Source organism: Manis pentadactyla, chromosome 5 (genome assembly GCF_030020395.1).
Source record: "Manis pentadactyla isolate mManPen7 chromosome 5, mManPen7.hap1, whole genome shotgun sequence".
Taxonomy (NCBI): domain Eukaryota; kingdom Metazoa; phylum Chordata; class Mammalia; order Pholidota; family Manidae; genus Manis; species Manis pentadactyla.
In genome coordinates, this window is record NC_080023.1 from 146,627,079 (window position 1) to 146,654,418 (window position 27,340).

At 45.3% G+C, this 27,340-nt stretch overlaps 1 protein-coding gene and 1 long non-coding RNA gene across 7 annotated transcripts in view; both read left to right on the plus strand.

Moving 5' to 3' along the window:
* The window catches only part of SLC23A2 (solute carrier family 23 member 2), a 139,172-nt gene that overhangs the window by 80,648 nt on the left and 31,184 nt on the right, over positions 1-27,340 (plus strand). For all 6 annotated transcript variants that reach the window (XM_036885078.2, XM_057502757.1, XM_036885077.2 and 3 more), the window contains 4 exons: positions 1,816-1,973; positions 21,108-21,196; positions 22,202-22,272; positions 23,245-23,426. In XM_036885078.2, the coding sequence (XP_036740973.2) occupies positions 1,816-1,973; positions 21,108-21,196; positions 22,202-22,272; positions 23,245-23,426 (500 nt within the window). The remainder of the gene's footprint in view (positions 1-1,815; positions 1,974-21,107; positions 21,197-22,201; positions 22,273-23,244; positions 23,427-27,340) is intronic.
* On the plus strand, positions 8,153-15,960 carry LOC130683861 (uncharacterized). The gene is made up of 2 exons (XR_008997900.1): positions 8,153-12,040; positions 15,903-15,960. It is a non-coding gene; the product is annotated as an uncharacterized LOC130683861 (long non-coding RNA).

Below are 27,340 nucleotides of genomic sequence, written 5' to 3' on the forward strand. Positions count from 1 at the left end.
CACCAGTCCACATTCATGGCCAACTCTGCCATAAAATATGGGTGACACTAAGAAGTGCCGCTTTGGCCGGGACTTAAGTGGGAGGCTTCAGTCATGTTTTTAAAGGATGGGAAGCCTTACTGTGGGAGTGGCTGCTCTGCAGCGGATTCCAGTGGGAACAGAGCCAGGATGATGGCCAGGTGGGGGTGGGGAGGACCCGGCTGGATGGGAGGGGACACAGGTCATACTGGGGGTGACACACCCTTTTCCCATCTACTGATTGGAGGGAGTGCTTTGGAGAAGGGACAAGACCGGAGGCTCTTTTCTCTGATGCACTCTCCACTCTCTCGGCCTGTAGTGGCCTCAGGCTCTGTTCTGAGCTCTGACAATCTCTTCTTTCATCTTTTCTCAAGTGTGACTGAACGGTTCAACCTGAGGTATTTCAGATGCTGAGAAAGTCAGTCTCATTGCCCAGACAGGTTTACTCACTTGGAGGTGGGGCTGTACCTGCTGACGGTTTTCAGTCCCCACCCCTGCCTTTCAGGTATAAAAGCACTTAACCTGAACTGGAAGGTGTCTTATTTTTTTTTTTTCCAGTTTTTTAAAATTATTATTAAGATATCATTGATATACAATCTTACGAAAGTTTCACATGAGCAACATTGTGGTTATTACATTTCACCCGTATTATCGAGTCCACCCCCCACCCACACAACCCATGAAAGGTGCCTTATTAAGGAGGCATTGCATCCAAAGGAGCTGAGTGATCCTGGTGGATAATTTACCTTGGGGTAAGTATCCCAAACCAGGTTCAGGAAGCTTGCTTTTTGACATGTTTATATTTAAGATGTCTCTAGAAGTCTTTGGTCAGATAGGAGTGGGAAGCTCTGCACATGTCATGCCTTTCTTGACAATACAGTCTTCTTAAACTTGTGAGAAATCCTGGTCAGGAATATTCTGTTCCCCACGCGAAACACCTATTAGTGTTGGGTTTCATGGGCAGCAAACACATTTTGGCAAAAGAACCTAGATGGAGAACTTTTGGAAAGAAAGTAGGAAGTTTGCAGAACAGAGGTGGGAACTGAACAAGGAGGCCTCTTGAGGGCTGGGGGGCTAGGGAGGGGGTGGTGGGGGCAGTGAGCGGTGGGTGTTGGGAATGCTCTGCCAGGCCTAGGGTGGGATGGGCTCTCACTGGAGAAGTCCTCCAGGCCCTGCTTGCCCTTAACCCTTCCCTGATTGTTGTCAAACGGTGCCAGGCTACAGAGATGGGAAATATACCCCGTGCAATGAAGCTTGTGTAACTTTAATCCCCAGACCTGAGAGACTTTTTTTTCAAGTGGACTAATTATCTCAAGAATAAAGATGTAAAATTCTTCCTAACATACTGGTAAATCAAATACCAGAAGAAAAATACAGCATGACTAACTAGGGTTTGCTTTAAGAATGAATGGTTCAGCACAATGCAGTTTGTATTGACAGATTAGAGAAGAAAGACCTATGACATGAGAGATTGATGCTGAAAAAAGCAAATAGCCCCAGTAAGAATTAAGTAAAATACCGCTAGTGCTTGCATTGAGTACCTGCCTGGTGCTGGCCTGGATTCATGCATTTAATAAGTGATAATACAAGTGAGTAATAAGACAAGAAAATGTAATGGGAAGGAGAAATGCTGAAAAAGAAATATGATTTGGCCTATGCTTTAAGTGAGTACCTAAAACACCAGAGATTCTTCACTGGGGCCATTTTTTTAAAAACAGCAGGGGGGAAAAGTTAGGACAACATGTGAAGTAAATGAGGAAGGGTTTACCTCCTCCTCCATCTCCCTGTCGCCTGCAGCACTACCTGACGTGCTTCAGTGGCACCATCGCTGTGCCCTTTCTGCTGGCTGACGCCATGTGCGTGGGGTATGACCAGTGGGCCACCAGCCAGCTCATCGGGACCATTTTCTTCTGCGTGGGAATCACAACTTTGCTGCAGACAACATTTGGATGCAGGTGAGATTGGGGTGCTAAATTGGGGTGCTGAAGCCCCTTCAAGGCATCGAGCAATACTGCTCACCTAGGGCTGCTTGGAGCTACTGGCTGGCATTGGGGCAAGAGTCCTAGTGGCCATCACTCCCCTTCTGCTCTATGTTTCTTCTCTTGGTGGATGGCACCACCTCCCACCCAGTTATGCAGGCTGGAGACTCAGACTCAGTTCCTTTTACCCTACGAGCTGGCAGGTCACCGCCTCTCTCCAGCACTGCCCCAAACCCCCACTCCCTTAGGTCAGACCTAGACTGTTTCATGGAGTTCCCAGTTGGTTTTCCTGCCTCCAGGGCTGCGCCCTTCTGTGCTCCCCACATCTGCCATCCGCCACTAATGTTTGGGTCTCCCTCCATGCCTCCATGCAACCAGGCCTCAGCCTGACTCCCTCCGCCTCTCCCTGGCGCTGTTCCATCAGCCTTCCAGCCATGCCTCGGCGCCCCGTGTGCCCTCCCCTGCACGCACCTGGGTGGGCTCCTTCCCAGCCCCCTCTGCGCTCTCGTCTCCTGTGCCTGTGCTCCCCAACAACCCATTGGCCCTGCCCACTTTTGGTCCTGCTTGTCCCTCCTGCCTCTGCAGCATCCCTGACTCCCCAAAGCCTCTGTTCTCTCCTGAATTTTCACACATGCATCTTGTGTATGTTCTTCCAATGTGGCTCTTATTCCACTTTGTCATTTTTTGTTCCCACTGGCCTGTGCTCCCCTCCTTGGTGCCAGGGCTCCAGTGAATTCACCTTTGCATCCCAGCCCCCAGCTTAAGAGGGCTTGGAGCTGCCCTAGGGAGGAAGAGGGCCATCCTTTCCTACCTCCTGCCCAAGGCTTGCTTGCTCCTCTCATTTCCCCTCTTCCACCTTCACAGTGCAGCCTCTTCCTTTACCGCCACTCTGCTCAAGGGGTGGAGCCTGCAGGAGCAGGACTGTCCCCAGGGGGTGGGCGGCAGAATAAACTTGTGAGTTCTCTCTCTTGCTCCGTTAGAGACAATCTGAGGAAGGGCTTTGTGTTCCCTGCAGGGGAAGTGGGAACAAGAGGGAGGCTGTACAAAGGCAGCTTGGGAATTATGAACTATGTTCTTAAGAGTCAGAATCCTCAGGGACCTTGTGAGGGTGGCCTTTATTTGGGTGGGGGGGGGCAGTGGCAGGAATATAGCAAGAACAGTGAGCAGTGTAGGGCATTCTGGCTGGCAGCTTAGGCAATGTCCTAGAAAGGGATATGACATCAGCTGATGGCAGGGGGGCCATGGGGCGGGCCAGCTCCTGGAGTGGTTAAAACCCCAGCAACTGCAGGACTGCTTACAGCTGCCATGCTGAGCAGGGCCATTGGTCAGATGGGAGGGTCCCCTTAGGTACCCCTGAGGGGAATGGCACAGTGTCCTTGACCTGCTAAGAGGCAGAGAGGTTTCTGGGCTTTCCACAGAGGACTTTCATTATTTTGGTATGACATTCAGGGCTCTGCATTTCAAGTCCAGAGTGGATTAAAAAGCTTTTGTTGGCTGAGTCAGGAGCCTTACCTTGTACACATGGCACAGGTTCTGTGGGAAAGTGTTATTTTTCTAAATAGTGGGCTCATTAGGGAACCTATAGCACAAGCCATCTGTAAATTCAGGTGTCTGTAAGTTTGCCTACTGGTGACACAGAAGGGAGGGTTTGGGGGCACTTTGGTTGAGTGCTCTTGGTTCTAGAAAGGCACTTAACTCAGGATCCTCTTGCCCGAGTTTAGAAACCTAAACAGAGCAACCTGGGTCTGTGCCCTTCACCTCCCCCATGCCCTCTGAAGGAGGAGCCGAGCTGAGAAGGAACAGGGGAGGGGTTGGCTCACCTGCTGGGCCAGCTCCGGAGCCGTGGTGGAGAGCCGCAGTGTGTGGGTGCACACATTCATGTGTGTCCAAGGGCGTGCGTGGGTGCTGTGTGCCCAGGGTGCTCCGCGACAGCAGCTTTCCTTGCTCTGTGTTGTGGGCGATGTCATCAAAGTTCCATCCGTGTCCTTGGGAATTGGGAGAAGCAGCAGTGGGGCCCAGGCTCACCGTGGTGTGGCCATTCGCTTAGCTGTAATTGGGAGGCTGGTGTATGCCTGTTAACCACACTAGCAAATGTGGGGCTGGTGTGTTTTGAGGGGCTTTGGTGTGGTTTCTGTGAGATAAATTTTAGCCGAAATAAGCAGGCGAACAGAGGCAACAAAGGGCCAGGTAGTTTATTTGAACACCCCGGGCGAGGTTCCCTAGTCTACGGAAATGGAGGCTGGGGAAGTCGTGTGAAAGTAGACAGGCAGCGAGTTTTTAAAGAAGGTAGGGGGAGGCAGAGCTCAGATTTACAGCAGCGTGAGGATTGGCTAGCCTAAGGCACATTTTTCAGGTTGGGAGGGGGCAGCAGCCGGGGATGTCATCAGTGTCTGACGTGCTCCCTCCTCCCCCCAGTGCCTTCAACCTTACATTTTCGTCTTGGGATATGGGTTTTCTGTGGCTGTTGGGGTGTGGAGGGTGTCCATGCTCTTAACTTGGGAAAAGAGGAAGAAAAAATAATGATTCAGCCCCATAGATACTTAGCAAGCTGAGTATAAGGTGCTGGATGATGGGGCCCAGATGTGGAGGTGGTGAATGAGTACACACCCCAGAGCATAAAGGGCTGCGTGGGGGATTTGTAGTGATGTCCTGCTGGGGGCTTGAAGGGAGGGTCACAGGGAGCTGGCTGCATGTGAGGTGGGTCTTGAAGACTCAGTAGGCCCTCGGGGAGGTCCAGGAGGGTCAAAGGAGTGCTTTCTACCCTGGGAAGCGCAGGGGCAGGGGCAGGGGCAGGAAGTCATGGGCTGGTGAATGAGTCCCCTGACCAGAACCAGAGCCAGAGGCCAGGCAGTGGGCCAGACTCTGATGTGTGAGCGTTAGGAGCAGGGCACCTGCAGGAGCTTTGTCAGCAGTGGGTTTGCCATGGGGCTGAGCCCTGAACCTGTTACTTGGGTCCTTTGTGTGTATGGGGTGAGGGGCCAGGCCACTGGATCAGGGGTATGCAAGGGGAGGAAGTGGGGACCCAGACAAGGACTCTGGAGAGTGTCCGAGGAGGTGCAGAGTCCACAGAGCTTGCCGAGTGATGCCCCTCGAGCCCACATTCTGGAGGCCTTTCCTGCTTTTGATCCTTAAAACAGAAGGAGAAGCAGCATGGAGTGTGCCTTGTCTGTCTTGATTGAAGACCCTTTATGGTTGGGTGAAGTGGGGCCACTGCCTTGGGCCTGGGAGAGTGCGGGAGCCCCCCACCCCCACCCTCTCTCAGCCCACCTGGCACCCCTGGCCCTTCAGAGCACAGGTGACTGACTTACTCCACTTCCCTCTGTGCTAACAGCACACTTTTTTTCCTGGGATCTTTGCCCAGTAGGTAAAACTGTGAGAAGGTGCTCAGGGCTGTGGTTTCCAGCTCTGCAAAGCCTCTGGCTGTTGCTGACCCCCTCTTTTCAGTGTTTGTCCAGCGTATATTTGAAGGCCTGCCATGAGCTGAGATGGAGATGAAACAGGGAAAGACTGGGGCGGTGGAGTGGGGGGAGCACCTCTGTCTGATTGGAGCAGGATCAGGGCCTTGGGAAAGGGAAAAGCAGTTGCGGAGGAACGTCCTTGGGCTTTTTGCTGGCAGTTAGAGTCGTGTGAGCATGCCAAATTTAGAAATAATAGACAACTTTCAATGAGATTAGTTGAAACAATGAACAGCATACCAGCAGGAACCAATAGAAATTAGACAACTCAGCTAAGCAATTCAGCTAAGTGTGAGATACAGACCCCTAGACAAAGCCCAGACACAGACACTCTTGTCCCCTCCCAGAACATGCTGTGAGTTCTGTACTTTTGCTTTTTCTGAATAAAAAATCCTTTTTATCCTGGTTGCCTTCCTTGAGCATTTGCGAAGTTAATTCTTCAACTCCAAAAACAACGAACCCAGACCCCCAGCTCCTGTTCAGGGCAGGGTTGGGGTGTGCACCCCTGGTTTATTCCTGGGGGCCCATCAGAGCCGGCTGCATCGCTTGTGCTAGTTAAACTCAAGTTGGTGGATACCTTGATGATAAACTGTATCCCATAGGCAGTCAGAATCTGCAATTCTCCCTATGTAGCGTTATTGGCTTACAGCATGTGACAAATACTGGTTTCTTGTCCCTTCACACATGGGGTAAGCAAGCACAGGAAGTTGGAGGGATCTATTCAGTGTCCCAACCTTAAACAGGTGACCTCTAGCTGTTTCCTTTCGTGAAAATGAGAGAAGGCTCTTCCTAAGGTGGCCTCAGGTTGACATTTCACAGTGGATACCATTGTTGTGTTTCTGTAGATTATCAGAAGCTTTCTAAAATACTTTTGGGAAATAGTAGGGTTTGAATAATACAAAGAGCCTTTTGGTTCTGCAAAATGATGACGTAGACCCTCATCACAGGAATATTTACTTCCTGATCACAACAGGGTCAGAGAAATACATAAAGCAGGTGGGGCAGAGGGCATGGGGGGTGCAAGATGGAAGGGCTGCTGCCGCCGAGAGGGGGGTTTGTTCCCAGTGTCACAGCCATAAGGATTACAGATGGCCTGTATGTGTGTGTTTCCTTGGGCTGAGAGCAGAAGGAAAAGGTTTTCGTGTTCAGTATTCATGATTTCTGGAATGGATTTTCACTCTTCCCACTTGGAGCAGTTTACTGTGTGTTGTGTCTGAGTTCTGTGTTTCTTGTGTATGTACCTACCACCTCTGAGTGCCCGGTGCCACTGGACTGGATGCAGTGGGTGTGAGGGACCAGGGGACAACCGTGATCTGCCTATGTGGCATGGGCCCCTTATTTGAGGCAGCAGAGATGGCTGCAGGTCTAGAGCAGAGGAAGGAAGTGTGAACAGTCCTGGCCAGTGGGCTGCAGCCAGATTGCCCCTTCCTCATCTCTCACAGGCATTCTAGTGAAGAGGGCCGTGCAGTTCCTGGAAACCTGTTTCATTCCATAAAAATACCCCAAATTGATAGGGAAACAGATGTATGCCTTTGCACGCTGAGCACAAGCTCTGAATGACAGCTCCAGGATAGTTGCATGTTTTCTCTGGGGCCATGTTTTCCACGGGCTGGGCTGGCTGAGTGTGCCTGATGCAGTGCGTGCTGCAGACCCTCCTTCCATCACTGTGTATCGCACCTACACAAAGGTGGTTTCCTGTCCTCCGGGGGCCATGCCTGTTTCCACATGGAGGTTGTGGATCTCAGCCCCCACTGCTATGTGACTTTTGTGGCGAGCAGGTGGATTCTCTAATGGCTGCTTCTGCCATCCCCTTCTCCACCCTGCTTTTCCTCCTTCCTCTTCCCCTTGAATTGGATCTCCTGCACTTTGCTTTCAATGAGGTCTTCATTGCCAAGTTCCCTTGAGTGAGGTTTCAACAATTCTCAGTTTAGTTGATGGGTGATGTCAATCCCAGCGACTCCTTGATCTTGTTGCAGCCATTAGTATGAAGCTTGAAAGTTCTGAGAAGCGAGGGCAGGGTCGCCAGTGTCACCCTAAGCCTGCTGTTAGCCATCCGCCGCTGTGCCTCCCAGGCTCTGGGGAGGACTCCGCTGATGCATCAGCTTGGCCAATGCTGTGTTTCCCAACAGAGACCAAGTCTTGGTAGCAGCTCTGAACTTCCCAGCGTCTCCTCCCCTGACTCGAGTGCCAGGGCAGAGCTGGGGGTGAAGGGGACCCTGCCTGTCGCGTGTGTGCCAGCCTCCCCTGACCTTTCCTGAAGTGTGGCCAATGCTGTTTGGGGGGCTACCCCCAGCCTTTTGCTCCACGTGCCTATTGGAGGCCCTGCTTTGAGCTGTCCTGCAGAAGAAAAGGCTGCAGGGTGGTGGCCATCTCCTGGCCATCACAGGCCTGCTCTAGGCACACAGAACCTTCCTTTGCTGAGAAAAGGTAGGGTTTGGGCCAAGACGGCCGTTGTTATTTTGTTTATTTTGTTTTGCTTTGTACTGAGAAGTTTTGTGACCCTTTAACCCCCTCACCCTCCTTAACCACCCACCCAAGCCCCTCCCCCATGGTCACCGCCAGTCAATTCTCAGTCTGTGAGTCTACTGCTATTTTGTTCATTTTGTTTCCAAGACAGTCATTGTAATCAGTGCAGCAACCTGTTCGCTGACTAGAGTCTGTCCTGAGTGGGGAGCTTTCAATGAGGTCTTCATTGCCTTCCATCTCCCTGGGTTCTTGGGGCCTGTGCTCACTGAGGGCAGGGGTGGCTCGGGATACTTCAAGGTCTCAAGTCCCGGCCTTTGAATGCTGAACTATTGATAAAGGAGGGATGCAGGGATCAGATCTGGGTAGGGGGCCAGAATGTCTGTTCTGTTCCTATTCTGTTTCATCACGTGTTTGTGCGGGGTATGTGTGCAATTCTTTGAGCTACGTGAAAGTGAGGCTGCAGATAGCATGCCAGTTCACCCCCACATACTCTGCTAGGGATGAGCGTCTCCTGCGTAACCTCATTGCACCTGGGGAAGTGCAGTCACTCTGCACATCATCTAATGTGGGATCTGTATTTGGTCTCCCAGGTTGTCCCTAAAATACCTTGAATAGCTACTCCTTCCACTTCCCTGGACCTGGATCCAGTCAGGCTCATGTGGTGCATTTGTTGCATGTCCCTCTGGTCTCTTAATAACCAGCCGTGGTCACCTTTTCCCTCCATATCATTGCTTTAAAGAGTCCAGGCCAGCTGTCTCGTTGAGGATCCCATGGCCTGAATTTGTCTTGAGTGTGTCCTTGTAGTGGGATTTGACTTTCTACAATCGCTATTACTTGTTGTAAACTGGGAGATGGGGCCAGAGGCCTGGTTGATTTAGGAGGAATATTTTTACCCAAATTATAGTCTGTTTAACTCAGAATATTTTAGATGGCACATGAAAGAAATGGGGACCAGTGAGAACCTAGAGGTAATGACCTGAGAGAAAGGAGCTCTGTCTCAGCCCCCCGGACAGATCCCCTAACCAGCTGCATGGGAGCTTTGGCCTAAGTGGTGGTGTCCTTCCTGTTCCCACTGTGTACCAGTTACATGACCATGTGCCCATAGGCTGCCTGGCCTCTCCGGGCCCTCTTCGTACTCTGAAATGGTAATAATAATGAATGGCTAGTGAGCATCAAAGGAGATCATACCAGCACCTGTCCACACTCTCCTATTGTTTCTCAGTTCAGTGGGCTGCCTGGAAGGAAAGGAAGCAGGTGGGTACAGGTGAGGCAGAGGGGTGTGCAGCGGGCAAGAGCAGGGCCACCTGATGGAGCACTGTGTCACCATCAGTGCAGCCGCTGTTTGGTGTGCCAGCATCCCCCAACCAGGGTGGCCCTCCAGACTGTGTCACAGAGGTCATCAGAAAATGGCCCGAGAGTTTCATCCCACTCCCTCTGAGGCCTGAGCACCTCCTGCCTCTCTGTGGGGCTGTTCAGGTTAGCTCCTTCAGCTCTAGCTTTCCAGGGAGGTCTCCCCTTTAGCTGACTCATTGTTTCCCTGTTCATATGTCTGGGCTCCAGGAGACTGACTGAGTGTCCTTTTAGTATGTGTGGGGCTAGTGAATTTAGTTCTCCACAGTCTTTTTTCTTAGTCACACCCTGCTAGCCCTGCACATTCCCGCATGCTCTGAATTGCTCATCCTCTCAGGCGTGGCCCATTGTGTCTCCCCTCCATCCTCCCTTCTCAGGCAGGTGGCTGCCCTGGCAGAGGCGCACAGGGATAGGGCAGCCTGCGCCAAAGGACAGGCTGGAGCTTCTCGCCAGGCACCTAGAGGGAAGCTTTTTTAAATTTTGTGTTTTTTGTAACTACTGGACATAATTCTGATATTCTAAGGAATATGATGTCATTCTCTGCTGCCCCTCCCCCCCCACTTTCTCTCCCAGAAGGACACTTTACAGATATTTTTTAAGCTGCATCTCTTGAGGTGTAATTGACATATGGTAAAATTTACCCTTCCTCGTGTGTACAATTAGATGAATTTTTACCCATGTGTGCAGTCACATCACCAACACCACCAACACAGAATTGCCACACCCCAAAGAATTCCTTCATGCCTCTCTGTGACTGGCTAGATCTTTAAGCAGTGATAGTATTTTAGGCTAACAAGCCCTTGACCTGAAATAGTTGATGTCGTCATGCTTAAAAAGGAGGCTGTCGAAATTTTATCCAAGTAGCCTGTGCTCAGACTGGACAAAGCCTCCTGCTTTGTGAATTGTGACTTCAGAGAGGACCCGATTGGGCAGCTGGTTCCCACTGAGGTTTTGCAGGACTCTCTCTGATTTGAAGTACTGATTAGAATAGTTCATGTAATTTTGGTATTTACCTGTAAGACCAGAATAACATGAACTGGAAGATAAAGGTCACACTTGCCTTTAGTTAAGTGCTTTTTTTTTTAATCAACTTAAAAAGGATTAGCGATTCAAATGTAAGAACCATAAAAATATACAAGTATTAGAATAAAACAAGGATAAATTCATTTATAACCTAGACGTAGGGAAAGACTTTTAAGCTAGGACTCAAACTCCAGAAATAATAGGATGATAAATTTGATATTAACTATAAAAAAAACCTTTAAGGTTTGCATTGTAAGAATATACTATAACAAACAAAAATAACAAACTGGAGAAAGTATTTGTAGCAAATCACAGATAAAGTGTAATACCTCTAATGCAGAAAAAAGAACTCTTAGAAATCAAAGTTTAAAAAATGCCAAAAATTGCATAGAAAAAGGGCAAAGACCTGATGAGAGAGTTCACAAACAAGTCAAAAAAGTCACACACTGGCCCTTCACCACATGAAATGATCATCAAATTGATTTATTAGGAAGCAAATACAAACTAAAGCTACTCTCAGATACCATTTCTCACCTTTGTGAGTTGACAGAAAATTTAAAAAATTTAACTCTTATGGTAAGCCTGTGGGAGAACAGGCATTCTTCAAAATTGCTTTCAGGAGTGAAAATAGTTGAATCCCTGTGAAGAGGAATTTTATAATATCTCGAGTATCTATGCACTTACCATTTGATCTAGTAACCCCACTTCTAGAAATTTACCCTGAAGAAATTTACTACCACAAATGCAAAACAACATACAGAAAGTTACCTATTGCTATATAATTTGTAATGGCAAAATATTTAACACAACTTAAATGCCCATCTATATACAGGAGACAGTGAAGTCCTATGCAGCCCTGAGAAAGAATGAGAGCAATCTCTAGAACTGGTATAGAGTAAGTTCCAGGATATATTGGAAAAGCAAGTTGCAAAAAAGTGTGTGTGTGTGTGTCTGTGTGTGTGTGTGTCTATGTGCGTCTGTGTGTGTGAAGAAATAAGGATAAAATTAATGAAAATGGTTAACTACATGGGTAAGAGGGGGTAGGGATGCTAGTGACACTTACCCAGATTTCTAAAAGGAAGAAAAGCAAACTCTAAATTGAATACAAACAGAACAAGTGAATCTAACTATATATCAAAAGAACTCACAGACTTTAGAATGTAGTACTTTGCATACCCTGAGTGGATTATATTCTAAAGACACCCCCCCTACCACCAAAAAGAAAGACAACCAACCAAACCAACCTTGAACTTGGTAGTCTTGTTAGTTATGACATTGATGATATTTTGGAACCGTGCTGTATGGTATTACAGGATAGATCAAATTCATAAATATGTTGACATTGGAAATTTGGATGTGCTATGTAGAGGAGATAAGCATGTGGGAAGAAGGTAATCCAGGGGTACTGGGTTGAATTGGAGGTATCATTATGACCCTGTGATTCAGAAAAGAACTCTGTCTCTGCTCACTAAATGCCATCCCAGTACACTAAGCCCATTAGTGCTCAGATCTTGATTTCTAAATACCATTCTCCACTAAAATAAACCAGGGCTTCTTTGGAGAAGTGGTTGACTACAGGGCTGGGGCTGAAAGAAAAATACATGTGGAGCCTGGAGCATCTTGTGCCAGAAAGCAAGGAACTGCTCAGAGAATAAGGGGTGGTAAGGGAGAGTTATGTTGGAAAGAATGCAAATCTGCTTGAACAGGCTGCTTTGGGCAACTTTGGGACCATTTAATTATTAAAAAAGAGTAATCAGTGGCTTTCCTATATACCAACAATGAACCAACAGAAAGAGAAATCAGGAAAACAACTCCATTCACAATTGCATCAAAAAAAAAAAAATACCTAGGAATAAACCTAACCAAAGAAGTGAAAGACTTATATTCTGAAAACTACAAGTCACTCTTAAAAGAAATTAAAGGGGACACTAACAGATGGAAACGCATCCCATGCTCATGGCTAGGAAGAATTAATATCGTCAAAATGGCCATCCTGCCCAAAGCAATATACAGATTTGATGCAATCCCTATGAAACTACCAGCAACATTCTTCAATGAACTGGAACAAATAATTCAAAAATTCATATGGAACCACCAAAGACCCCGAATAGCCAAAGCAATCCTGAGAAAGAAGAATAAAGTAGGGGGGATCTCACTCCCCAACTTCAAGCTCTATTATAAAGCCATAGTAATCAAGACAATTTGGTACTGGCACAACAACAGAGCCACAGACCAATGAAACAGACTAGACAATCCAGACATTAACCCAGACATATATGGTCAATTAATATTTGATAAAGGAGCCATGGACATACAATGGCAAAATGACAGTCTCTTCAACAGGTGGTGCTGGCAAAACTGGACAGCTACATGTAGGAGAATGAAACTGGACCATTGTCTAACCCCATATACAAAAGTAAACTCAAAATGGATCAAAGACCTGAATGTAAGTCACGAAACCATTAAACTCTTGGAAGAAAACATAGGCACAAACCTCTTAGACATAAACATGAGTGACCTCTTCTTGAACATATCTCCCCGGGCAAGGAAAACAACAGCAAAAATGAACAAGTGGGAGTATATTAAGCTGAAAAGCTTCTGTACAGCAAAAGACACCATCAGTAGAACAAAAAGGAACCCTACAGTATGGGAGAATATATTTGAAAATGACACATCCGATAAAGGCTTGACGTCCAGAATATATAAAGAGCTCACACGCCTCAACAAACAAAAAACAAATAACCCAATTAAAAAATGGGCAAAGGAACTGAACAGACGGTTCTCCAAAAAAGAAATACAGATGGCCAACAGACACATGAAAAGATGCTCCACATCGCTAATTATCAGAGAAATGCAAATTAAAACTACAATGAGGTATCACCTCACACCAGTAAGGATGGCTGCCATCCAAAAGACAAACAACAACAAATGTTGGCGAGGCTGTGGAGAAAGGGGAACCCTCCTACACTGCTGGTGGGAATGTAAACTTGTTCAACCATTGTGGAAAGCAGTATGGAGGTACATCAAAATGCTCAAAACAGACATACCATTTGACCCAGGAATTGCACTCCTAGGAATTTACCCTAAGAATGCAGCAATCAAGTATGAGAAAGACCAATGTACCCCTATGTTTATCACAGCACTATTTACAATAGCCAAGAATTGGAAGCAACCTAAATGTCCATCGATAGATGAATGGATAAAGAAGATGTGGTACATATACACAATGGAATACTACTCAGCCATAAGAAAAGGGCAAATCCAACCATTTGCAGCAACATGGATGGAGCTGGAGGGTATTATGCTCAGTGAAACAAGCCAAGCAGAGAAAGAGAAATACCAAATGATTTCACTCATCTGTGGAATATAAGAACAAAGGCAAAACTGAAGGAACAAAACAGCAGCAGAATCACAGAACTCAAGAATGGACTAACAGGTACCAAAGGGAAAGGGACTGGGGAGGATGGGTGGGTAGGGAGGGATAAGGGGGGGGGCAGAAAAAGAGGGGTATTAAGATTAGCATCCATAGCGAGGTGGGAGAAAGGGGAGGACTGTACAACACAGAGAAGACAAGTAGTGATTCTACAACAGGTTGCTACGCTGATGGACAGTGACTGTAAAGGAGTATATAGGGGGGACCTGGTATAGGGGAGAGCCTAGTAAACAAAGTATTCGTCATGTAAGTGTAGATTAATGATTAAAAAAAAAAAAAAAAAGCAGTTCCTATGTGGTGACCTCTAATGAGTTCTACACAATGATATAAAGGGCATATAAAAGTGTAGGCAAAGGGTCTGTTTGTATTTATACAGAGGATCAAAGCCTAATTTGGCTACCCCGAAAATGAACTAAGATACGATATGAAAAAGAACTTCCAACATCAGCACTCTCGGGAAGCCTCATGACAGAAGATGATCAGCAAAAAAAAAAAAACTCCAACAAAGATCCACGCACTGTCACAGGTGTAGATGCACTCATCCCACCAGTTCCTGGACTTGCCATGGGAATGAGGAAGGAGATATCTAAGCTGGCCTGTGCATACAGTAAAACAACAAATCTGACTGGATCTATACTGTTGGAACTCAACCAAGAATTAGGAGAAGTGCAAATTGTAGCGCTCCAAAATCTTACAACCACAGACTATTTATCGTTAAAAGAACATATGGGATATGAACAGTCCCCAGGAATGGGTTGTTCTAGTTTATCTGAATTCTCTCAGACTGTTTAAGTTCAGTCGGACAATATCCACCATATCATAGATAAGTTTTCACAAATGCCTAAGGTGCCTAACTGGTTTTCTTGGTTTCACTGGAGATGGCTGGTAATTACAGATATGTTTTGGTTATGTAACTATACTCCTATTATGTTAATGTGTGTGCGCAATTTAAGTAGTAGCTTAAAACCTACACATGCTGAAGTTACTCTACAAGAAGATATGTCAAAGAAATAATCAATCTTCCCATGTTTTCTTCCGCCTGCTACTTCTATAGCTTTTCTTCTTCCTTCCTAATTACAAACCTTAAATAGAATTCGTGCCTCATATCAAATTTACCGAGTATCATAATTCTTCCAAGTGGTAAAGACACCTCAAGACAAATGCTGGGCATAGAAGCCACAGGGCATAAATATGCAAAGAAGTAAAAAGCTAACCTTTTCAAACAATAAGGCTTCTCTCTCACTTACCAACTTAACATTTCCCTGTATGGCCCCGGAAGATGACTGGTTAGCCAGAGACGGGTAAGATTCCTCAAGGGAGGAACAACCTAAGACAGGCACAGTCGCAGGGGGGCCATCTGCTGAGAAAATGGGGAGCAGCAGAGGTGAGGCTTAGAACCTCCCCCCTCATGTTCTGAGAGAAATCTTCTGCATACATGGATGTTTATTGCCCTCGTCTAGCTCGGATTAACACATAGTCTACAGGCACACACCTGATCATCTACATTTGCTCTCTTACAACACTAAACTCTGTTTTCTACCTTTATCTCGTATCTACCTACCACTTCAGCATTTTATTAAAAATAATAATAATAGAGAAAGGTGGTATCCACATATAAATCAAGTTTAAAAATCAAATGAATATTCATATTTGAACTGACTGTGTATAGTTCATAATGCATGAGCAAAACCGAAAGCTTCTGTGATGACTGCCCTTGCACTGTTCACCATGTAACTTATTCACTATGTAAGAATTTGTACTCCATGTAAGAATTTGTTCGTTATGCATCAGAAGATTGGAGACTGATGAAAATTAGGCTTGGGGTGGATTAATGATTGTGCATTGAGTATTGACCCCCCTATACAGAAATTTATTGTGGTTAACAACTATTTGATCAATAAATATGAGAGATGCCCTCACAAAATATATATATATATATAAACACTTCCAATTGTAAAATAAATAAGTAACCGGGATGTAATGTATAGCATAAGGAATATAGTCAAAATATTGTAACAACTTGGTATGGTGATACCTGGTACCTAGAATTATCATGTATATAAATGTTGAATCACTGTGTTGTACACCTGAAACTAATGTAATGCAATATTGTTGTCAACTACCCTTCAATAAAAAAAAAAAAAAAAAGAAATCCTATACATAAAAAAAAAAAAAGAGTAATCATGCCTCATGTAATTGTAGATTAATGATACCAAAAAAAATATATATATATATATATATATATATAAACAAGATGATTTGCCAAGAAAAAAAAAGGGGGGTAATCATGGAAGTGAATTATAAAACTGAATAAATAAAGGAACCATGCATCTACAGTGATGTCTTAAAAAGAAAAAGGGAGGTAAAGTTGGACAAAGGAAAGTTCTTTATAATAGGACACTAATAATTTGGGTGGAATGATGAATTTAAAAAATCATAGTTTTTAAGCCCACTATATAAGAATGTTAATAAAGTAGTGGGAATAGAATGTTTGCGCCCTATAATGTATTAATTAAAAAAGGGAAAAGGCACTTGCAGAGTGGAGAGTGCCAGCAGTCACTACCCTAACCAAGCTTTTCTACCTCTGGGGACAACCTGACATGGTAGGCCTCCTGATGTGACGCTCTGAGAAGTGCTTGAGCAGTCTTCTTGCCAAAAATGTTCAGCCTCGCTCTAAATGTGATACATAATAACCAAATATGTAGAGGAGCCTTGACTGGATTGGGGGAGTAGGTGCAGATCTAAGCACTTGTATAAGCAATCAGGGAAATTTATATATGGGCTGAATATTATATTATATAATTAATGTCACCTCTCGTGTGTGCGATAAGAGAGAGGCATCATGTAGGAGGGTATGTTTATTCTTAGGAGATGCCTACTGAAGTGTTTGGGTGAAATGCACCGTATCTCTAAGCTGCTTTCCAGTAGTTCAGCTGATGTACATACAGTAAATAATAGACAAATGTTACCAATTGAAAGAGTTTTCTTTGACATGTAGTGTTTTGCTTTTCTTAAAGGCATGTAGAGGACGTGCTCTTGATGCCAGATTCAGTATTGGAACTATAGCTCCTCAAAGCCAAACATGCTTTACGTTTCTTTGGGTTTATTGCTTTAAAATTGTGCTGCAGTTTAGATTCAAGTAAATATTTATTTGACAGTGGAAGGTTTTGTACCAACTTGGTTTTTTTGCTTAGATGGGGGAAGTCAGGCACAGAGTCAGCTCTCAGTGTCAAAAATTATGTTTTGGTTTTATTCATTTTCATTAAATGGTTTAGTTCAGGGCAGATACATTTCATACCTTCATACCTTCAGGGCCCATAGCCTTTTAAACTTTTTAAGGCCTTCCCTCTGATGACACTGAGAAGGACTGATAGCCCCTGGGGCTTGGGAGTGTTGTCTGTTTTTATCTTGAAAAGCCACGCACATTTTGACCCTAAGCTCTCTCTTTCCAGTGCTTTTAATTTAAAAAAAAAAAAAAAAAAAAGGCCTGTCCTAAACTTGCAGTTAAAATCACCATGACAAAAAAACTTAACCTCCTATTCCTAGTCTGTAAAATTCCTCTCAAAGAATATTTGCAAACAGCGCCTCAGGTCATTCATTCATGAAGTGGAAGTCAGTGCTGGGGATACAGTGATGGATGAGGGGGGCCCAGATCCTGCTATCCTTTGATGCTGGTGGTGCAGGGGGTAGAAGGGGAGCCATCAGTGCAGATCTCTTGGGTGCTATGAAGGGAGCTGATAGATGAGACCCTGCCTGAGCTGGCAGGTCATCCAGCCCACATGGCCACAGGAGGGGTCAGCGGGGCAGGGGCCACAAGTGGAGCTGTGCCACAACCTGTCGGAGGGCCTCCTGGGCGTAGTTCTGTGCTCAGGCCCTTCTGCTCCCCTCGGACCTTCACCACATCAACCCCATCCTCAGCAAAGAGTCTGCAGTTCTCTGAGGACCCTGGGCCTGTCCAGTGGCTCTTGTTTTGCATCTGCTCTTCTCTCTGCCTGGGCTCCTCATACCCCTTGGATGTGTGGTGAAGTGCTTCTTGTTCTTCAGATTGAGTGATAGCTCCCACAGATTCCCAGCCATCGTCCACCGCCTTATCACCACCCTTCATATGTGGCCACGGTTAATGTCTCTTCAACACAACAGAGACCTTGACGGAAACCTCTCAAGGTCTTAGGGATAGTTTTTTTTAAACCCCCACTGTCAAATCGCTTATAATTGTGCCTGTGTCAAGCCGACTACCAAGAAATGTTTAGCAAGTGACCAAAATAGTAAATTCCTTCTTCTGGCCCTGGGCTTGTCAGTCTTTGTGGTGCCTGGTGCCCCAGCCTCACCATTTTTAACCTGCACACCCTAGGAATCATGAAGCAGCTTCCTGGTGACTTAGTAGGTAACTTGCAGAAATCATGTCCAGAGTGTAGGGAAACACATTAGAAATCTAATAAGGAGATTCTAGACTATTATTTCCTGGAGGAGGTAGTATTTTCTTTGTGCCTTGAATGATGAATAAAAATTGAACATTAGAAATGAGTTGACAGAAGAGCTGGACAAAGGCTCACGGGCAAGAACCCAGACCAGGTGAGGTGCAGATGTGTGGGGGGCTGGTGAGGATGAGGCTGGGAGCTGAGCTCAGGTCACCTGGGCACTGAGGGGGAAATAGGGTGCTCCCATAAGGGCCTTGGAGAAAGTAAGGCTTGTTTGGGCTGGTTAGTTTCCTTTACTGTCCTGGGGCTAGAGCCTGACATGGGAATGTGTCATGACAAAGGCCTGTCTGCTCAGATTTGTCCTCACTGACATCTAGTGATGATAAAAACTTAATTTGCAAAAACCTACCACCTCTTCCCTTATTTAAGATACACTTTTCCCTATAGACAAAGGTGGCAAACATTTTCTGTAAATAAGCAGTAAGTGTTTCAAGCTCTGTTGTAACTACTCAATCCCACCATCATAGTGCAAAAGCCAGACAACTGGTAAGTGAGGGTGGCTGTGTCCCAGAAAGAGCTCACTCACAAAAACGGGGAGCTTGCCAGATTTGACCACTTTTCTTTCCTGTAAAGAAAGGTGGTTTAATTTGGTTCCTGTCCAGTCATCAGTACAAAATAGGAAAGTCTTACCTGCGTGGTTGCTGGAAGACCTGAGGTTTAGCTGATCATGTGAATTGAATGCATAGAGGAGAGCCTTGGGACCTACCAGCTTCATGCTCGGGAAGGGCCTGGAAAAGCTGCTGTGTCAGTGGAGAATATCAAGAGCTTGATCATCCTTAGTCTTTTCATTGCAAAGTTGGTTTTTTATTTAGGGACGTCCCTGTTCAATGAAGTAATGTGCTTTTGTTGCATTTCCCTAAGAATATTTCAGTCTAGCCACTGATTTGTGCTGCCAATCATGGAGAGCACACTTACCTGCCCAGGTACATACTAGTGCTGAGTGCAAAGCGGCTGCCTGTCCTTCTGCCAGCACTGCTTGTGGCAGGCAGCGTACATGGTGGAACAGTGAATACATAAGCTGGCATGTGGCGCCAGATCCTCCTGGGACACACTGCCTTGGGCAGCCTGGGGGGAAATTTTCTGTTACCACCTACTTTGAAAAGAACCCAGGGTTCTGGTTGCCTGGCAGTGAATGAGCTGCTTTGTAGCAGTGTGGCTGGGGCCTTTGGTTATGGTGAAGCCATAAAATGCTTGTCTTGAAAGGTGCCAGGGAATGATGGTCAGGTTCAGACTGAGGTCAGGAATAGTTCATGTCACCAGGAGTGGGACCCAGGGCCACTTCTTCATTTTCCCGTAGCCAGTGAGTGAGTCACCAGTGCAATGTTGACTGCAGTATTCCCAAGGACAGGTGTTCTGAATGTAGTCCTTCTTACATCGCCCTGAGATGCATTGCTTGAAATCTGAAACAATAGTAAGACAGATGCCATTTGGACCATTTGAGGAAACATCCATTCCTGTTTACTTGCTGACCTCCCTTTACCCTTTGAGTACATTTCTGAAAAATTGTTCTTGGGGCATTTTTGTACATCAAAACAGTGTATTCCTTTTGATAGACATTGCCACTTCAGATGACCTTCCCTTCTTTTTATGTACTTTGCTAGGTAATTATAGTGGAGGGCATGCCTGTGTGAGTGGCCGCCACAGTGCTGCTGGTCTGCACCATGCAGCCTGCCTCTGGGTCTTAAAGCCAGCACCGTGCCTTCTCTCAGTTCATTTCACTGCATGAGTTAAATGGCCAGGAGAACAAAATCCTGGCCCTCGTCTGTATCAGAATGATGTGTGCTGGCTCTGGATTTGTAAAGGGGCTGCTTGTTCTTCATCCAGAGTCACTGTTGCTCAGTCCACTTCCTGTTCTGGTCAGGGCAGGTCGTGCCTCAGGCAGCTCAGAGAGGCATGTGCTGGGTTTCTGGCCTGCTGGCCAGGAGACTGATGGAAGGCTGCTTGTGGGTATTTAAGAAATACCTGGATGTTCAGGAATTTCCAGCCCTACAAATAAAAGGAGCAAGTTTATATTTTATTCTGAAATTAATGTTAAAAACAGCAGTCAAGTTCTTATGTTAGCCCACAAAGCTACCCTAATTCAACTGTAGCTGAAGTGCTGTACATTCCCAGCAAAAAATGGCAAAAATCTTTTGAATTTGAATAGTTAAAGTGTTCATCAAGTCATTACAAAGCAGCAAAAACATAATTGAATGATGGCATTTGAGGATCTCTGCATTTAGTTTGAGGATGTAGGGAGGAAATTTAACAGAGTCTGTAAGTTTTCTGGGTCCTTCAAAAATAAGGTTTAGAACACTCTGAATATTTTTTGTGATTAAGCAGATACTGTATTTACTGTTGATTTGTAATTTACAGCTTTCCTTTTCCTCAGTAGATCTAGATCACTAACATTTTAATGCTTATCCTCTATGAGTTAGGGCAGTTTTTGAATTACAAAAGGGAACAACAGGGGGAGATAGATTTTTTTCCTGTGCTAACAGATAATTTGTAAAGGAGGAGGAGGAGGGTGGTAAAATGGAAGATGTGCACTCATGTTTAACAAGGAGTGCACAGCACAGCAGGAAAGAGAGACGTCCAAGTACCCCCACCCCCCATCCCCCATCCCCAAGGGGAAAGGTGGCGATGGCAGGGGCTGATATTGGGGTGCTGGCGCTGACCTCAGGGCTCCCCCAGGGCCCACCCTGGGGCTGTCTGGGGTGGGGAGAGTAGCAGGAGGGGAGGACAGAGAAGCCTGGGGCCCTGGCTGTGTGGCAGAGGAGGTCTTGCAGACCGGGTCTTCCTCCACGTGTACCTGCATTTACTCATGTGCTGTTTGTCTGTGGAAAAGACTGTTAAGCTGTCAAATAGTGAACTACCTCGGTAGTTCCTGATGCCGTGATCATGGTTTTGGTCTCGTTTCTTTTAGGTTACCCCTGTTTCAGGCCAGTGCTTTTGCATTTCTGGCCCCTGCTCGAGCCATCCTGTCTTTAGATAAATGGAAATGTAACACCACAGGTAATTGCAGTTATTTCCACATATGTCATTGGGGTCCTTTAACACAGGTGATAAGAGGGAGGCCTGGATGTGCTGCCCTCAGCAGAGTTAAATCCTTTCTGGAATCAGGCACAGAACACACAAACCAACAAACAGTTTAGAATACTCCAATCTGTGGGTCGTGTTTCTGTCTCTCTCTCTCTATCCACTTGTTCATCCTTAACCCCAGAGCAAGTAAGAACCAGAAAGGACCTCATTTCTCTATGCTCATGAAATTGATAAATACAGAATGGAATAGAAAAATATTTGTGTTATTTTTCTGCCTCTTTCTTCCAGTGGATTTTATGAGCCTCTGCTGCATCAGCATCCATTCTCTGAAACATCTCTGCTTTTTAAGGATCTGGCTGCTTTGGTTTTCTGCAGATGACTTTCATCCCCCCTTCCCTGCCCCGTAGTGATTGCAAAGATCCTTAAATAACCCAATAAGGTCAGGAAATGATCAGATAGAGGATTTGAGAAAATCAGATAGACCTGTTGTAATCTCAAAATACTACTACATTTTTAGGTTCTAGGAGCAAAGTTTTCCAGCCTTCATTTCCTTCCTTGCTCCTAGGAGTTACTTTGTGGCCACTGATTTAATTTAGGAACTGGAAAAGGCCCTCCTCTGTTTTATCTACGTTTTAAAAACCCATAGTCAGGCAACCTTGCTATTGGGCATTTCAATTAGCTGCTTGCAAAGGTTGGTCTTTGTTTGAGGCTGGCACCAGCAATGTGTTACCACTAGTTCAGTCAGCTTTTTGACAAGCTGGGAGCTCTCAGTCGATGAATAAATTTGGTTAAATTAGCATTGGGGAAATGCACCTTTCAGTATGGTAAGCCGTACTGTTGTACCTCGAATTCTAGGGATGGGTATTTATCCAGATATACTTAAAACAGGGAGGAAATTCTAAAAAGAGTAAAATGAATATGTCCTGTGAACATCAGTGTCACTCCAAGAAAAATTTTGTCTTTGTTTTTGTTTTCAAGATGTCTCAGTTGCCAATGGAACAGCAGAACTGCTATGTACAGAACACATCTGGTACCCCCGGATCCGCGAGGTGAGAGATGAGCACTGTCTGCCTGCGGCTTCTGTGTTTTCTTTCAGCTCCAGTGTTCGTTGTGCCCAAGAAATGGCAGTTGCTTGTATCAAGCCCTCCTTTTCTTTTTAACTACTGACACGTATATTTTTGTTGCTGAACTAAATGTAGAAGACACCACTATAAAATAAAAATAAAATAAAACAAAGCAAGCAAATGCTTTGTGCAGCCAGACATACTGTTTCTCGGCCACCATTTCTGCACTCCTCCTGCCGGTCCCCCAAGGACCTGCCCATTTCCACCCTCCAGCATGGCCAGCCCATGGCTGCAGCTCCCCTGGAAGGAGCCGCACAGGCTGTTGACATACAGCAGAATTGTTCGTTCGGGCCTCAGGGTTTGCCTGTGTCTGCAGAAGGAACTAGACGCTTGTCTTCCCCAGTGTGCTGACACAGGATGACAGGGGTCCTCAGACAGGAGGAACGGTTGGAGGTTTATACAGATCCTCACAAACCCATAAGGGCTGTTCACCATTAGTTTGAATTGGCACGTACTGCTGTTCCACACAACAGGCATGTTCCTTTAAAATTTGTGTCAGTAATAGTGCCTTTTGGATGTCTTCCAAGGGCTCCCTTTTTAAAGTCAAGAGTCTTTGAAATGCAGTGTTCTCTGAGGTTGATTTTGAATGCCACATGTCTTAAATGGAACTATAAATTGTGTCTGTTGTCTCATTTATCAGTGGAAAATACAGGTTGACTTTGGGCTCAGTGCCCATTGCTATAACACTGTTCCATCAGTTATGTCGTACTTGGGTTTGCCAGGCCCCAGTCCCCCCACTGATTTCTTTGAGGGTCTCTGAGAATTCTCCTGCTGCATCATGCCTTGTATATAATAACTTGAAGCCTTGCAGAATTACCAGTTGTGGTTGCAGGTCACATTTGGAGTTAGTGATGTATATGCAGCTTACTCTCATGTCTGTGCCCTCTCTTGTTCCAGATCCAGGGAGCCATCATCATGTCCTCGCTGATAGAAGTGGTCATTGGCCTCCTAGGCCTTCCCGGAGCACTGCTGAAATACATTGGGCCCCTGACCATCACGCCCACTGTGGCCCTCATCGGCCTCTCTGGTTTCCAGGCAGCGGGAGAGCGAGCGGGGAAGCACTGGGGCATCGCCATGCTGTAAGTATTCTGAGGCTGCTCAGGAAGGGATAGGAAACCCTGCACCCCTCTTCCTACCATGGAGGGACAGCTGGGAATGTTTTGAACATTTACCCAGACTATGAGTTGTTTTTTTTTTTTGAAGAATAGTCAAATAGTTTGAACTTTGCTTTGTGCCAGGGAAATTACTGGAAGGTTTTTTAGACCCAGAGGTTGGGAAGTGACATGCAGTTAAGGTATTGGAGAGACAGGTTTGAGACTGATGTATGGAGGGATGGGGTGTAAGGTTTCAGGCTTTGGGAAAGGGGATAGGAGGGTGGTGCCATTAGCTCTTAACTTTTGAGGTCATGTGGAGTCTCCTGTGCATGAGCTGAAACATTTGAGAGGCCAGGTCCTTTAGATGAGACTCAAAAATACTTCCCGATTGGCAGGAGACAAAGCAGGCGGGGGGTGTGTTGGCGCTGAAGGACATGGCTCCCCAGGCCAGCAGAAGCCTCCACACAGTTCCCGCCTAAGCCCTGCTTGTCAGTGCTGGTCCTTCTGCACAGACATTCCAGTCCATTAAAGATGTCACTTACCCCTTTAAGTAATGCCATACTGGTAAAGACATCCAGGACTTTGATAATATTATAAGATTGATTATTAGAGCCACAGAATTCTGTATTCCACAAACAGAACCATATTCTTTTTGTGCACTTGTAGAATATATATAGAGTTGATCATATCATAGGAAAATGGTTCCAAGACTGGAATTTTGTGACCAGTAAAATTTCTAAACCACAGTAAGTAAGAACACAAGGGGACTTCTAATTGTTCTTGTTTTGCTTTGTGACATACTTGGTAATGATTCAGTGATGGGCAGCTCTTGCTGAGCATATGCCTCACTGCTTCACAGAACACTTGTTGTATACGTTATACATCAGGGTGAGCACCAATGTTATCCCTGTTTCACAGCTAGAGAAGCCAAGGCACACAGACGCAGTTATTGCCCAGACTCACACAGCAAGGAAGTGGCTAGGGTGGTTTGCAAAACCATCCTGGCCAGGACTTAACCATCAACTTAATCCTGCCTGTCTGTGTCAGAACATGGTTTACAAATTAAGATATGTGCAAATACCCAAGATTGCTCTTAATTTTCCCATTTCACTGAAGGTTGGTTCATGTGCTCCCCACCAGGATAGGTGTGTAAAATGCATGTAAAATTGTTCATTCAGTGAAATGCAGTAAGTTCCAAGAAAGAGAAATTGTATTTACCATCACAGAGTAAAATTAGAAACCAATATCCAAAGGATAAACAAAATCTCCAAGCTACGAAGCTAGAAAAATACTGTTATAAATAACTCATTGTCAGAGGAAATTGAAAATTCACAATTGCTGATAATTAGAAGATGATGACAATAACAGCAGTGCTCGCACAGAACAGAGTTGTTCTTGAGAAAAATAACCTTAACTACAAGTACATGAAGAGCTTATCTCTACACACTAGCAAAACAGGATAAAAAGTGAGACTAATGAAAGCAGGGAAAGAATAATACAGATTTAAAAAATATGAAACAAATAGAAGTAATAAATCCAAAAGCTATTCCTTAGAAAAATAGCATGTAGATGAACTTCCAGCAAGGCTGATTAATGATTAAGATAAGCAGAGAGTGTGTGCGCATACACAGGATAAAACCGTAGGTCCAGGGAGAATGAGGCCAATCTATGCTCCTTGCTCTCAAATGAAAAAAAACCACACACACACAAATTAATAAAATGAGTGGTTTTCTAGAAGAGCATAAAACCCAAGCAGATTTCTCCTCACCCGACCTCTGAGTGTTGGGGCTCCCCATCTTGGACAACCTCCTCTCCACATGCTTCTCCCTGGCAGGTCCCATCCAGTCCGTGGCACCAGCTGACATCTGTCATGCTGGCGACCTCCATCCATATCTGCCTGTAGGGTCCAGCCCCTGTCTGCACATTCCATTGGCTGTTATACAAGACATTTCAAACTTGAAAGGGAGAAAGTGCCAAACCTGATTCCCACCTTGCCCTGCAAACCTATTTCACAGCTCCTTCTCCTCCTGTGCTCACGTCAGTCAGCTGTTTAACCACATACCCACATACCCAGCTGCTTAACTCACAAACCTTGGAGTCATCCTTGATTCTTTGCTGTCCTTCGTTCTGCACGTACAACCCATCATTCTACCCTGCCTCCAGAATGCATCCTGGGTCTGTCCTCGGGTCTTCTTGGCCACCACCCTTGACAAGCCTCATCCGTGGCCGTGGCTCTGCACTAGTCTCCAGCACCTCTCCTGTTCCCTTCCTGCCTGTTCTCAGTCCTGTGAAATGCTGGCCCTTGATCTCTTCAAGGCCTCCTCTTCTGTCTCCTCCTTTTGAAACTCCAGTTAAACACATGCTAGAATTCTGGAAGTTTTTTAGGTCTTCTTGCTGCTGTGTCTGAAACCTCACCCCCTGTCCCTTGGCAGTCTGTTGACATCTCGGGCTGGGCCGTCAGGCACTTTTCTCTCTGGAGTCTCAGGTGTTCAGTGGATGGGGAGCAATCTTGAATTATTTCATGCATGACTTCCTCCACTCAATCCCTGCTCGTCTCTTGCTGTAATTTTTTAAATGCTGGACCTCCCGAACACTGCCTCTGCTTGCTCTCCTGTTTTTCATCTCTTCATCTTTTTTCTGTATTAATGGGAATTTTCCTCAGCTCTATCTGTGAATCCTTCTGTTGAACTTTACACTTCTGCTCTTGTGTTTTTTAGTTTCCAGGAGCTCTTTTGTACTATGGGATGTCAGCTTTGTGAGGGCAGGGTGTCAGCTCTGTGCTGGTTGCCCCCAGCATCTGGCTCACCATCTGTCACAGAGCAGGTGTTCAGTAAGCACGTTGTGAATAAGTGACGGGAGAAGCGGGAGGCTTGAGGACACCCAGGACCACGGGAGAAGTGAAGAATGTTGTTCAAGGGCTTTTATCCCTAAAAGAAGTTCTGAACTCCACTGGTTAGACATTAAGCCTATTAAATCTTCAAAGAGGAGAGAATTCCTGCACTATTTAAACTCTTCAGCAGCTTTAAGAAAGAAGGTAAACTTCCCGGTCAATTTTATCTTTATGGCAAATCTTGGCAGAGCTAATACAAAAAGGAGAGCGTGTACCAGCGGCTTCCTTCGTAGGGCGTAAAACCTGGAGCTGAGTGCAGATATGTTCAGGCAGTAACATGCTGAAGCTCAGCATCTTTCTCTACTCAAGGCTCCTTGTGATTTTTTTTTAAATGCCAAGGCTTTAGGATCTAGCTCTGAACACAGTCTACGTTTTTAGTGTCACATCTAGTGACATATCATATGTTAAATAATGTTCCTTGGAACATGGTTTGGGAAAATGCTACTACAGATAATCAAAGAACAACACATTATGTGTCATTTCAGGGACTCAAGGATGATCAAATATTTAAAAATTATTAAAAATCCATTATGGGTTCCTGGTAGATTTAATTAATGAAAACCATGGTGGCAATTTTGAAAAATCAAATTCAGTCAAATTCAAGTTATATTCCTATTGCCTGCTGTTAGCAGTGGTGAGAATAGAAGTATTTTTCATGAGTAAGATTTGTAAATGTTTCAGACTTTAATGGTGAAGGGCTTAAATCAATCCTGCCTATTGAAATCAGAGGCTAAGATAAACATGTTTATTATCACCAGTATCATTTAAAGTTCTGGATGTGCTAACCATTGCATAAGACAAGAAAATGAAATAATGTGGATCAATATTGGAAATGTCATGGAGAAGGGAATGGTGACTTGCCTTTACAAGAACCAAAATAGTTTCAGAGCTTAATAACCATACTGTGGTCCTGGGACCAGATACATGTTGGTAGAACAGAATAGGAGAGATAGAAACAGAGCCAAGAAAAAAATTAATATTTAGTGTATGATGGCAGTCATATTTGAAA